This window comes from Typopeltis vanoorti, chromosome 21, assembly GCF_054136105.1.
Source record: "Typopeltis vanoorti isolate ZY-2024b chromosome 21, IOZ_Tvanoo_1.0, whole genome shotgun sequence".
Lineage (NCBI taxonomy): Eukaryota > Metazoa > Arthropoda > Arachnida > Uropygi > Thelyphonidae > Typopeltis > Typopeltis vanoorti.
The window spans coordinates 79,328,970-79,343,776 of record NC_143569.1 but is presented as its reverse complement, the minus strand read 5'-3'; the positions used below and the strand labels follow the sequence as shown (position 1 = coordinate 79,343,776).

At 35.0% G+C, this 14,807-nt stretch overlaps 1 protein-coding gene across 1 annotated transcript in view; it reads left to right on the top strand.

Annotated features, from left to right (window-relative positions):
• Positions 1 to 8,924, top strand: part of LOC150095021 (uncharacterized) — a 79,039-nt gene extending 70,115 nt beyond the window's left edge. Inside the window, exon 6 of the mRNA XM_090411415.1 lies at positions 8,000 to 8,924. Within this exon, the coding sequence (XP_090267541.1) occupies positions 8,000 to 8,301 (302 nt within the window). The 3' untranslated portion in view covers positions 8,302 to 8,924. The remainder of the gene's footprint in view (positions 1 to 7,999) is intronic.
• The last annotated feature ends 5,883 nt before the right edge of the window (positions 8,925 to 14,807 follow it).

The window sequence follows — 14,807 nt, the reverse complement described above, 5'->3', positions numbered from 1 at the left end:
TTTCTCACTCAAATTTATTTGTCCATTGTAATGTTAAATCAAGGTCAACAAAAAAGTTTATGATTAAATATTGATTTATTTGTCTCCAAAGAAATGAAAACATATCCTTTAAAATTGTACATAGTTGAAGCACTTAGATGATATTTAAATAGCACAAAGATTTTTAGCAGTCATTCTAACTGCATGTTTGCTTATGATCTTATAAGCAACAAGATTATAATTCATTATTATCCCTTTTCACTATTTCTTTTTATTTACATCACCCTCTGCAGTATTATGTCATTTTTGGCATGCTGTACAGTATTAATAAGAGATTTAAATTTGAAATAAGAGAATACAAGGAAAATGAAGCATAGCACAATCACTCTTTGTAATATCATTGAATGAGACAGTCATATCTGCTTGAACCAATTGCAATTAATGTTTATGTATTTGATTTTGTTGATATTTGAAAAAGAAAAAAAAACTCATAAAGCAAGAATTGAGTTTATTGCTCTTTAGTGTCTGTTTCCGTTCAGGAGAATTTGGTCTTGTTGGTTTATTTTCACCATATTGGAGACTCCAAACACAAATTCCTTATTGAAGTAAATATCTTTACATTCTCTCACAAAACAAAATTAATAGTCCGAAATGTATCAGTTTCAGTCTGCTATGAGGTCTCACTAAACGTCTGCCATCTTCCAATAAATAAATATTCCTAAATGCTGGTGACAGCCCCCCCCCCCCTTTCAAAAAAAAAGGGGAAGGCTGTTTCTAGCTATCATTAGTTGAATGCACTTGTATCATCTTTCATGCTAAGCAATGCCTAATCAGAAAAGTAGAGATTTTTTAGTGCTCTGTTTTTTGATCATTTTGTTTTTAATTTTAAATTTATAAAGTTTTCTCCAGGGAACCAGGGCGAACATCGAAAAGTCAGCTACTAGAACAAATCTGAAAGCACACCCCAAACTCAACATCACCAAAGCTAAAGATCGGTACTATCAACATAAGAAACCTGAATGGCAAAGAAATGGAGCTAGCTGAAGAATTAGATAAGTACCAGATCGACATAATAGGGGTGACTGAAACAAAAAAGACCAAAACTGGTGAGATCTTTCTGAGCAATAAATACAAAATGTTATATTCAGGAAATGACAATCAAGGAAAGAAGGAGTAGCCATAGTATTCAACACAAAATACGAGGCTAATCTTCTTGAATGGCAGGCAGTCTCAAGTAGAGTGATGTGGGCAAATATCAGAATGGGGAATTGAACAATGAGACTTATTTGTGCCTATGGTTCCACAGAAGGTTCTACTAAGGTAGAAGTGGAGGAATTTTTTGAAGCTTTAGAAAAAGCAACTAACACAATGAAAAAGGAAAAGTTGGTCCTTGTTGGGGATCTAAATAGCAGAGTAGGAAATGATTGTCAGCCATACAAAAATATTTTGGGAAAATTTGGAGAAAAGAGCAAAGCTAATAATAATGGCAAATACCTGTTGGATTTCTGCTCAGGACATGGACTGGTTATTACTAACACCATGTTCCAACATAAAAATGTGCACAAATTCACATGGAGAGAAGAAGTAAGGAATAAGAAAAGTCTCATTGACTATGTTATTGTTGATAGTGATGTTTTCTCCCTGGTGCAGGACACCAGAGTGTACAAATTATTTGAAATTGGAAGTGATCACTATTTAGTCTTGAGCAGGATAAAATTGAATTTCATATTGAAAAGAATAACATGTAAGAAAGTTTTAAAGCGAATAAAAGTTGAGCAGCTCTCAGATGTGAACTGTAGACTAAAATACACAAAGATTATTGAAGAAAAAATGAAATAGTTTGAGAACAGGAACCAAACCTTGGAGATTCAGTGGCAAGCCTTGAAGAAAACCCTGATTGATTCAGCCAGAGGCATGTGGTGAGGTTGTCTGCAAGGATAGAAAAATCAGAATTCCATGGTGGACACAGGAAGTTAAAGAGGCAGAAGGAAAAGAAGAAAGCATATCAAAAGTTCCTGGCAAATAAGTCAGCTTTTGCTCTTAGAGAATACAGAGACAAATGTAAGAAGCTAAACACTGTCTAAAACTAGCTAATCTGGAGGTTGTTGAAGAAGCTTAGAAATGGAGGAAAGAGTACTGTAAAAGGAGTTAGAGATGATAAAGGTGACATGAAAACAGGAGAAAAAGATAACCTTGAAGTATGGAATAATTACTTTGAAAAATTGCTAAATGAAACAAGCAGTGAGTGCACAGTGATAAAAAACACTCAACAGGCATACAGTCAGGAATATATATCCATACTTAAAGTAGAAAAATCCATCAAAGGCTTGAAATGTGAAAAGGCAGCAGGAGTAGATGATATTCGACCAGAAATGCTGAAGTATGGTGGTATAAGAGTCTTACAGTGGCTGTAGTGCATAGTTCAGAAAGCCTGGACAGAGGGACGAATTCCCGATGATTGGAGTAGAGCTCTAATAGTACTCATATATTAAAAGGGAAATAAAACCAAATGTGAAAATTACAGATTCTTGTGTAGAGGCTTAAGTGCTGTGAGGACATTATGTTAGAGGTTTAATGGATTTTTTACAACACTCAAAAAGAATTAAAATAGAATTTAATACTTCCTATATTTCGTCCTAGTCACTAGGACATCTACGGGGATTACAAAAACAATTAATGTAACATGCACACAAAAACTTACAATACTAAGCCCAACCACGTGGGTGACACTAAAGTCCTATCTAGGTGGAGCGCCCTCTAAGGGCAGTAGTAGGTGGCCTGGAATGTAAGGTGGGACCTCTGGTGATGAGTGTTTCCCAAATCTTCGGAAGCTTAATGCAACCGTATTTGTTGCATTAAGCACCACAGCAAATTCAAGAAAGAGAGACTTTTCTTAGAAGCAGCAGCAGCAGCTCTCAGAAACCAACCAAATCTTAACAAATACGGTTGCATTAAGCTTCCGAAGATTTGGGAAACGCTCATCACCAGAGGTCCCACCTTACATTCCAGGCCACCTACTACTGCCCTTAGAGGGCGCTCCACCTAGATAGGACTTTAGTGTCACCCACGTGGTTGGGCTTAGTATTGTAAGTTTTTGTGTGCATGTTACATTAATTGTTTTTGTAATCCCCGTTGATGTCCTAGTGACTAGGACGAAATATAGGAAGTATTAAATTCTGTTTTAATTCTTTTTGAGTGTTGTAAAAAATCCATTAAACCTCCAACATAAAGAGAATTACAGAGGTATTTCCCTACTGAGTGTTCCCTGGCAAGATCTATGCAAGTATACTTGAGAAACGCTTGAGAAGAATTGTGGAAGAACAAGCTGGTTTCAGGCCAAATAGAGGCTGTCAGGATCAGATCTTCACTTTACGACAAAAAATTGAGAAAGCATGGGAATATAACAGGGATCTATATTTAAGTTTTGTCGATCTGGAAAAGGCATATGACAAGGTGCCAAGAGAGGAGCTATTCAATACGCTACAATTATATGGTGTCAATGGGGCATTATATCAAGCAATACTTAGTCTTTATTTGAGTTGTAAGTCAGCAGTTAGAATTGAAGGAAGTACAGGAATATGGTTTAATGTTAAATCTGGTGTGAGACAAGGATGTACTTTATCCCCTCTGTTATTCATTATCTATATGGATCACATTATGAAGGAAAGTGGTATTAAACATGATTTCAGAATTGGAGATGTTGGTCTCAGCTCATTGCTTTATGCAGACGATGTTATACTTCAAAATAAATCCGCTACAAGTTTGCAAGATTCCCTGACTAAATTGAATAACTGTTGTAATAGATATGGTATGAAGGTCAGCATTAAAAAGACAACGAAAATAGGTACAATTGTTGAAAATGTCAACTGTGTTGTGAATAGGGAACCTGTGGAACAAGTAAAACATTTCAGCTACTTAGGTACGATTTTTAGTGAAGATGGTAAATTAAATATGGAAATAGACAGCAGAATCAACAAAGCTGGTATGGTAGGCAGTCAATTGAATAAATTCATATGGAATGAGAGAGAAATTAGTCGGAACACTAAATTAGCTGAACACAAGACAGTGTTCAAACCAGGTTTAACTCATGGATCTGAGAGCTGGGTGAAGTATGAGAGTTTTCAGAAAGATTAGAGGCGTGAACAGATGGCATCAATGGCAATATCATATTAAAAATGAGGATATTAGGAAAGAACTTGACATTGTCAGCATCCAGGAATGCGTTAGCAGAGCTAATCTCAGGTGGTATGGTCACTTAAATGGAATGGGTGAGGAAAGATTAGCAAAACAAGTGTTCTCTGCCAGGTTGGCAGGAAAACGACCCAGAGGAAGACCAAGATATAGATGGATTGATATGGTACAAAGTGCCTTAGACAATAGAAATATAAGATCTGATAATGTTGGAGTCTTGACAAGTAACAGACTGATTTGGAGGAAAATTGTAGATAGGAAGTTAGTAATGATGTAAATTTTTCATGTAGTACTATCACATCCTGTACACCCCTTGAGGGTACATGTCAGGAATTTGATGATGATGATGATAAAAGTTTGGACTCTTACCAAGATGCCACATAAAAATTTGTCACTATCTGAAGAAATTGCCTTACCAGATCAAATCAAAGGCCATTTGCTAAATGCGATCATTGTTGTCTGGCTGAAATCTACAGTTGGGTGCTTGATACAACAGCAAGATAAACTGTTAGAAGAATGGACACACCATAGAGAAGAGGGGGAGGATGATTTTGAGGATGCCCTAAATCAGTGGTTCAATGTTAAAAAAGAAGTCAGAGGAACAAGCTGAGTCATGGTGATTTTAAAGCAACAGATGGTTGGTTATCTAGTTGGAAATGTAGACATATTAAATTCAAGTTATATATATTTAATGTTTAAATATCAAATGTTTTCTAATGTGTTGTGTATGTTGTTCTAATAGGATTACATTGAAAAACAAACAGGTCTCTGTTGATATTGACAATGAGGAAAATTTAAATATATGTATATATTTCACTATTGTCATTAATTTGAATAAGTGATTTGTCGCTCAGTCTTTTTAACTATTAACATGAAACTTCGCTTGCATGACTGGGGCAGCTAGTTAATTGTGCCAGAATATTCTAGTGCTGATGTGTCCCATTTAACCAGAATCTACTGTATACACACATTTTAAAAAGAATCAGACTGCTATTTCAACCCAAATGAGGATTGTTATGATCAGATTTTTACTTTGGCAAGTTGTTGAGAAATCATGGGAATATAACAACAGTATTTAACTTTTGTAGATCAGGATAAGCATGTGATATGGTGTCAAGACACTACAATTAGTGAGCCTGCATAATTCATTCATTACCAACAATACCCTTTGGTTGAAAAGACTTGGGTTCCAATGAATGACATATTGAAATGACAAATTAGTAATAAAGTTTTTAAAAAAAATAAAACAGCTTTTAAAACTTTCAGCAGCTTTCAGAAATGGACTGTAGACTAGTATACAAAGGTTACTCAGGAAAATATTAAAGAGTATGAAGACAAGAATCTAACCTTAGAGACTTATCGGGAAGCATTGGTGAAGTTTTCTGCAAGGATAGAAAAATCAGAACCCCGTACTGTTCTCAGGAAGTTAAAGGTAGGTAGGGTATGGAAAAGAAGGAATATTGAAAGTTTCCAATAAGTAAATCAGCATGTTCTCGAAAGAATACAAAGAAAAATGTAAGAAAGCAAAGTATCGTGTGTAAATTAGCTGAACAAAATCATGAGAAGCCTTGGTAAGAATAACGAAGATAAATATTGGGAAGGGGATAAAATGATCTTGAGATTGTTCTGAAAGGCTAGAAATGGAGGAATGAGTACTATAAAAGGAATTAGAGATAAACTGGATATAAAATTGAAGATATCTACTTGTCTGCACTAATTTGAAAGATTGCTAAATTAAACAAGAAGTGATAGAATAGTTGTAGGAAACTTTCACAAGGGATGCAATCAGCAGTACATATCAATATTAGTGGTATACACAAAATCGCCAATAACCTCAAATGTGGAAAAGAAGCTCTACTTAGTTGATAATCAACCAAAAATATTCAAATATAGAGATATGCAAGATTTACTGTTTACTTCATTGCATAATATAGAAATCATGGGCAGGAAGTGAAATTCCAGAACTAGAGTAGTATTGGAATACTGCTTTTATAGTAACCATCTATAAAAAGGGAAATGTGAGAATTACAGAAGAATTTCCTTATTGGCAGTTCCAGGTAAGATTTATGCAAGTATACTTCAAAAGAAAAATTGTTTCAGGGAGGCTTGAGAACAAAGTGGGTTCAGGCAAACTAGAGGTTGTTAGGATCAGATTTTCACTTTTAAGACAAATACTTCAGAAATCATGGGAATACAATGGTCTTTATCCAAAAAGGAATGAGGGATTCTAAGCAAATTGCTATGTTATTGTCTGCCGTCCTCCCTTTAATGTTGGATTGCCAGTTTTCTCACAGGTTCATTGACTACATATGATGGTGGAAAGTGTTCCCTTTTCAGATTTTCCTGTTAATGCATTTCCTTCAGGGCTCTGTAATTTCACCCATCCTCTTCTTTATATATATATTTAAATGATTTTCTCTCACTAACCTCAAATCCTACCCACAGATTTTTATGATGCAAGCACTCTCCCCTCATCTTTATAGTCAAACTTATACAGTGGCATAATCACCTCTTCAGCTTCCAGAAAACTTGGCAACCTTTTTTCAAAACCTAAGACCTGTATAAAAATTCTTGATTCAGAAGAGATTGTTCGGTGGATGCTCTCATTCACAGATTCTCTCCAGCCACTGTCTCATAGAGTCATTTTCCATATTGTGTCTTTTGTACAGATATTTCCATGGGCACTATTCAGCAGAACTAGCATCTATTATGCTTCCCATTTCTGCTAAACCTTAGGCATATAGCATTTGCCCAACATCGTTTCCTTTTACAGTTAAACTGCAGACTCACTAAACCTAGTACACCTTATCATCTTTGGATAACATCAGGAGCTAGAAGCCTCTTTTTTTTTGTTTTCAGGTTGTTCGAGATTCTTCTGATGGCTTTCTGTGGCTGCTTAAGACATACATTTCAATGTTCCAAGTAAAGGAGATGATTTGCCTTCATATATGTAGGAGTTAGATGTGAAGAATGATTCTTTGAGTGAGAAAGAAGTGGAAGCACAGAGATAGACAAAACTGACACCCAGTGTCTCTTGTAAAGGACCAGAAGCAATGACTGCCATTGGAACAATTGGTGAGCTTGATACGTTTATCCCTACCAAAATAAGATCTAGCCTTTTTAATAATGCTTTGCAATTATTAAAAAGGCTGCAGTGTAGGCTGTGAATGAAGCTGGAGTTTCTTAAGCATTGGATAAACTGTTTTCTTTTTTAGATTGTCCTGGTACACTTTTTGGAAAACCATGGTTTGGATATAGGTTGGGAATTTTGAATGGAGTGAGGAATAAAAACCTCTATTCCAAGATAGATGAACACTGAAGCTTGCAATTATTGCAAGCTTTAATGTAGGCTGTGAAGCTGGAGTTTCTCAAGCCACATTGGATAAGCTGTTTTCTTATTTTAGACTGTCCTGGTACACTTTTTTGGAAAACCATGGTTTGAATATAGGTTGGGAATTTTGAATGGAGTGAAGAATAAAAACCTCTATTCCAGCATTGATAATTTCCATAACTAAAAGTGCGAGAAGTATCTGAATCTGAAGAACAGAAACAGTAGTCTGACCATGGAAAGCAGGAGTGAGTACTTATCCATGAGTGTGTACTTATTGCTGTTGTGTCAAAAGTACACACTCATGGATAGCTGAGGGGAGGATGTTCCACAAGAGATGAAACTCAGATAAGACTGTGATCTGAATTACCAAGAGAAGCAATCACTTCAATGTTATTAAGTATTTAAATTTTAAATACCGTATTAAATAGTATGTTTCATTTAAAATATCAATTTTTTTTTATGAATTACTTTTAACTGTTAATTTTATTTATTTTTCAGTGTCTAATCAGCCACAGTTGTCTGTGATAATTATTCCAGTTGTATGTAGTATTATGGCAGTGATAATCATTTCTGTTGGTGTTGCTGTTTACATACATAATAAAAACAGGTATTCTGTTGAAGTTGCTGACTTTGATTTCCACGAATCAGAAATGCCAGTGGCGAGGACTTTTTTTGAATGCTTATATGATTCTTTCAAAAATTCATTACGTTGTGAACAGAGCTCTAGTCAGAATTTTTCAAGTTCTTATAATTACTGTGATGATAAAACTCCTTTACTTCAGTCCAGAACTAATGCTTGAAAAACTATGTATGTGGGAGAGTTCTAGATATGTGACATATTTTTTATTTACTTTGATCACTGTTATGGAAGCACATTCAACCACCCATCCATGAAGTACAGCTAAAAGTCACTGTTTCAGTAGATCTAAAGTAAAATGTGAAAAAAGTTTTAATTTTTAATTACCCAGGTGAGCTTCATTTTTTTTTTTTTTTTAGTTATCATGTCACTCTTTCACATTCTTAATAGACTTTCCATGAGTTATTTTCTTTTTATACTGTTTTGTAATAATGCAGAATTATAAAATAATAGTAATTGTATAATGATGCATCAGCTGTTTTTGCAAAACTGATTAAAATAAAATAAAACATCACTTTTGTTCTATTGCCAATTAAGTCTTGTAATTTAGGTTTAATGGTAGAATGCTTTGCAACATTCATCATTTCCTTGCAAATGTCTTTAAACTGCACAGAATACAAAAGTAGTCCTACATACAAGATTTCTTTGCTATATTCATGTCTTATGAATGATTTTTAGCATATCAGTGGCTGTTGTCTGTCTACAGTATAAGTTGAGTCTGTCTGTGCCAGCCAATAATGCATTAAAAATGAAGGCAAGGACTTCAGCTATATGGGAATTGCTCTTCCAAATGTAATCAAAATTGTTTGTGTGCTACACTGAGGAAACATTTTTTGTATGTATAGTATTAAATGTCATATAATTTTAGTTTTCTATGCTGATTTCTAATGTTTTGCATATATGATCTGCCAATAATTATCATTTACAAAATGTATATTTATATTTTTTAAATTCTTTATTGGTAGGTTTGATTCAGAGACTACTCAGTTCTTTTTATTATTATATGGTATCTCCATGCAGTTCAGAGACTCATTATGGGAGACCCAAACTATTATACATACACTCACACACACATCCTATCATACCTCTCCTTAAACTCATTCACTGTTGGGGTACTTACAACTAATTCTAGCAATTCATTCCACTCTTCATGCAAAAAATCTGGTCTGCACACCCTTACTAACCACACTCTTACAAAGCTTCCACAGATGGCACCTAGTTCTCTGTTTGTCATATACTGAAAAATTTCCTTTTGCATCAATTTTATAAATTCCCTTTAATATCTTAAAAGTTTTTATCATGTTCCCTCTTTTCTACCTATTAACTAAACTTTGTGATCCAAAAACTTTCACCCTGTCATCATAGGGAGGATTCCACAGACCTATCACATGCTTGGTCACTCATCTCTGATTCTTCTCTCCCACCTCCTGGTCCCAAGAAACCCAGGTGATCAAATCTGTACACAGTAGTCAGGATGTGGCTGAATCATAGCCTTAAAAAGAGGGGTAATAACTTCCCTATCTTTATTTGTTGGCGTGTTTTTCAACATCCAAGTAATCCTTTGAGTCATTTTACCAACTTTTGCAATATGCCCTCTGAACTTCAGATGGCATATTCCAATTCTTTGTCCACCATTATCCCCAAGATCCTAGCCTCATCAATTTCCTGCAGTTCAATCCCATCATTATCCTTCATTCATACAATCATTATCCTTTGCCCATAATGCCAATTTATTTAAATCATCATGCAGGATATCTATATCACCTTTATCTACTATTGCTCTTCCTAGTTTTGTATCATCAGCAAACAACTGAATATCTCCTCCTAATTCTTTCTCTGTATCATTGATATACAAATTAAAGAGTTGCCTCTTTAATTTGCTAGTACAGAACCCTGAGGTATTCCACTAGTCACCCTAATTTTCCTAGATTCCATTTCACCAAATGCTACTCTCTGGTGTCTGTCTGTCAGCCTCTCTCCCATACATGCTACTAGCTTCATACCCATTCCCATTTGCTCCAACTTTTGCAATAGTTTTCCTGTGGTATTCTCTCAAATGCATTTGCAAAGCCCAGCAGTATCATGGTGTAGTCAGTATCTTTATCCAATTCTGTTGTCATTTTATTATAAAATGTGAATAAATTACTAAGACAGGACCTAACTTTTACAAAGCCATGCTTCCCACTATAGAGTATCGCATCCCTGTCCACCCAGTGTTGGATTTTATCTTTAACCAACCTTTCCAATACTTTAACAACCACTCCCAATATATTAATTGGTCTGTAGTTTGCTACCTCTGTCTTGAAGCTGCCTTTATGCAATAGTACTATCTTACCCCCTTCCCACTTCCTTGAAACCCTGCTAGAGATGAAACTTAGATCGAACAACTTCATCAGAGCCAATTCTCTTGCACATTCACGTATCACACAGGATGTGCCATCCAGTCCTGCTGCTGTGTTCACATTCATATTTTTTGATATACGTCTGCCACATCAGCAACTGCAAAGTCTCTGCCTGGATGATACACTTTGGCAAAATGATCATTCAGCAAGTCAACTATTTTTTTTTACCTCTGTCACCTTCCTACCATGAGTATTGTTTAAAGCCATCCTACCATAGTCATTTTTCCTCTTACTTGCAACATAAAAAAAAACTTTTCCACTCTCCTATCGGTCGCTACCGTAAACTTGGCCGTTCACCTGAGGCACGAACATGCTTGTGACGTCACAGCTTCTGATTCTCCCACTACTAGCACGGGACAGTATGGGGTAACGGTTTGCTTTCCCCCTTTCTTCTCTTGGAGTATATGTAAGCATAGAATTTTCTTGATTGTTTTCCTTTTTTTTTTTTTTTTTTTTTTTTTATAAAATGAAAAAACAATTTGACCAAAATTTAAGCATTACTATCAATACAACATTAGCATATCTTCTTAAATATTCTTTCCATTTCTTAAAGTAAACACGTTTTTTTTTTCTTTTTACACTAGTACATAACCTTTCCTCTAGATATTTTACAATTTCTTCCTTTCTTTTCTTGTTAATACACTTGGTATTTAAAGTACACATTACTATTATCCAGATAACAAGTATTTTCAGTAAGCATTGTATATAGTTTATACTCTGTTAACGGTGATAAGTAGAATCGTGACGTTCTAAGCTTATCAGGGTATAACAACATGTTTATATAACTTGAGTCTCAGCTCAGGAATGGAATGAATGTATGATAGTTCCATTGTACAAGGGTGGTGCAAAAACTGATGTGTCTAACTACCAACCTATCAGTATCCCTGGTGTGGTAGTGAAGAGTTCAGAGAAGTTTATAAGAACTTGCATTCAGAAATGGGTAGACAAATGAGCTATACTCTGCAAGGAGCAGCATGGTTTTACTAAAGGAATGTCATGTCATAGCAGTTTGCTCATATTTATAACAATGTTATGGCTGAGTTGGATAAAGGGATTGGATACACTATGATAATGTTGGATTTTGCTAAGGCATTTGATAGGACATGAAAGACTGTCGCATAAACTGGAGAATATAGGATTGGAATATAAAATATTGACTTGGATCAGTGGATGGTTGACAGACAGATAAAAAATTGGTATACAGTAGGTGTGAATCTGCCAGATTTAAGGTGACCAGTAGTATACTGCTTTCATCCTTCAAAGCACTGCTTTAAAGGATGAAAGAGGAAAGATTTTGTTGAGAAAAAATGATAAGATGGAAGAAGTATGTTACAGAACTTTATGATGTAGATAATCTGGAATATGATCAGATAGAAAATGATAATGCCCCAGAAATTAAGGAATGGGAAACTGAAACAACCATTAAAAGAATAAAGGATAGGAAAGTTCCAGGAGTGGACAAGGAGAGTTACTGAAGGCATTGGGAAAGGAAGGAATAATTCTTTCCATCATCTTTAATAGAAGTCTGGATGAGGATAGAATACCTAAAGACTTTGTAAGATCTATTTTTATTCCTATTCCCAAGACTACAGGAATAATGGATTGCAGCACGCACAGAACTATCAGCTTGATTAGCCACGTTGCAAAAGTCGTAATCAACATAATATATATATATATAGAAGAATGGAACAGATGATAGAGAGGGAATTAAATGAATCACAGTTTGGTTTCAGGGGAACCAGGGAAGCTATCACAACATTACAAATATTGGGGGGAAAGAATGATCGAGTGCAATAAAGATTTATATCTATGCTTTGTGGACTATGAAAAAGCTTTTGATAATGTTATTCACTCTGTTTTATTTGATATTTTGCATAAAATAGGATTAGATAAAAATATTATGAGAATTTTGTTCGGAATATACAAAACTCAAGAAGCCAGGGTCAGATTTGAAGGAGAGGATACTGAATGGATCCCCCATAAGAAAGGGTGTGGGATATCCCCACCCCTTTTTAATGTCTATAGTGAATGGATGATGAGGGAGGCCTTGGGAGATCTGAAGGATGGAATAAAGATAAACACACATCTGATAAATAATATAAGGTATGCAGATGACATTGTACTTATGAGCGAAACAGAGGAAAGAAATGAGAGATGTGAAATGAAAATAAGCATTCAGAAGACAAAAGTGATGAAGATTTCAAGGAAAGGAAATGATTGGATGGAAATCACTTTGAACGGACAAAGAATAGAAAATGTAAAAAGTTTTGAATACCTTGGGAGTTGGATAACAGAAGATAATAGATCTAATTATGAAATTAAGAACAGAATTAAAAAAGCAAAAGCAGTATTTTTCCAAATATACTACATATTAGGAAATAGAAATCTGAATAAACAGCTGAAAGTTAGAATCCTCAAGGCAATCATCTGGAGCATGGGGACATATGGATGCGAGTCCTGGACGATCAATAAGGAGATGAGTGACCAAGTGAATGCATTTGAAATGTGGTGCTTGAGAAAAATGGATCATATCAGTTGAACTGAAAGAGTGAGCAATGAAGAGGTTCTTAAAAGATTCAAAATGAAAAGAGACTATATGGCTAGTATCCAAAGAAGAAAAATAGCATTTGCAGGACATTTGATGAGGGGTTCTTCTGGAGAGCATCCCAGATTTTGTGTGTGTGTGTGTCAAAAAACCACAGGAATCATATGGTGCTCTGTTTCTTTTTGATATGGTAGGAGGTAATCTGCATTGGTCATCTATGCAGGAGTTGAAGAATGATGTTAGGAGATTTATTTTATAATAGTCATGTTATCTGGATGAGAAAGAATTGGAAGCACAGATGAGCAGAAGTTGTATCCATCGGTTTTTGCAGGAGGACCAGAAGGCACATCTTCCATTTGGATAGGAAGTGAGTTCCTGCTATTAACCCTTGCAAAGTCAGATTTTGATTTGCTAATGGTTTTGTATTGCATTGCATGCTTTGACATAGGTTGTGTATGAAGCTGAGGTTCTTGTTGCAATTCACCTGTGATATGACCTTTTAACTGCTTGTGGTACAACTTTTGTAAACCATGGCTTTGTATCTGGTTCACACCCAACATTCAGTTCTTCTCAGCATTCTTGGTTTGAACAGGTCAATGAAATTGTTTTTTTTTTATCCCATCCTTTATTTACCTCAGATCATATTGCAGGTAGCACTTGCAATGTATTATGTTGCCATGTTGTGAAATAGTCTATTTCATAAAAACTGTACAGTGTAGCAAACATTTCATTACCCAGAAATAGTATTTATCCTTCTAGGCTATTTTTTTCTCATGCTGTCCTATCAGGTGCAAGTTAATTTTCTTCATCGTCAAACTCCTGATATGTACTCTTGTGGGGAGGCAGGGGGGGGGGGTACAGGATAATTATGAGAGTAGTATGGTGATGGTACTAAAAGTTACACCATTACTAACTTCTGATCAACAATTTTCCTTCAAATTAATCTGTTATCTGTCAAGATTCCAATATTATCAGATCTTATATTTTTGTCATGTAAGGTGTTTTTTACTGTATCAATCCATCTACATCTTGGTCTTTTCCCTGCCAATCTGGCAAAGAATATTTGTTTAGCTGATCTTTCCTCTCTCTCATTCTATTTAAGTGGTCATACACCTGAGATCAGCTCTACTAACATATTCCTGAATGCTAAAAATGGCAAGCTCTTTCCTAATATCCTCATTGATGCCATCTGTTCACTCCGCTAATCTTTCTCAGAACTCTCATATCAGAGGTCTCCAATCTTTGATCAAATGTTTTATTTCTAACCCAGCTCTCAGATCCATAAGTTAAAATTGGTTTAACACTGTCTTGTATACAGCTAACTATTTAATATTTTGACTAATTTCTTTCTTATTTCATATAAATTTATTCAGTTGACTTCTTATCATACCAGCTTTACTAATTCTGTTGTCTAATTCCATATTTAATTTACCATCTTCACTAAAAATTGTGCCTTTATTTTCTTTATTTAATTATTCCCCTTCTTTTAATACTGACTGATAAGGGAAACATTTGTTTCTGGTGATGTAATTTTTTCTTACTGAGCAAATAGCAACAGCAATAAATAATATAGAAAATTGAAAGAATTTATAATGAAGTAACCATAGAGATCAGTTCAGAACCATTGGCAAGTACATTTCATGCATGAAGTATTTTCAGTTGTACCATATTAAGCCGCTTCATTTCTCTTGCTTCTGACCTAAATTAAGACATCGATAGAAA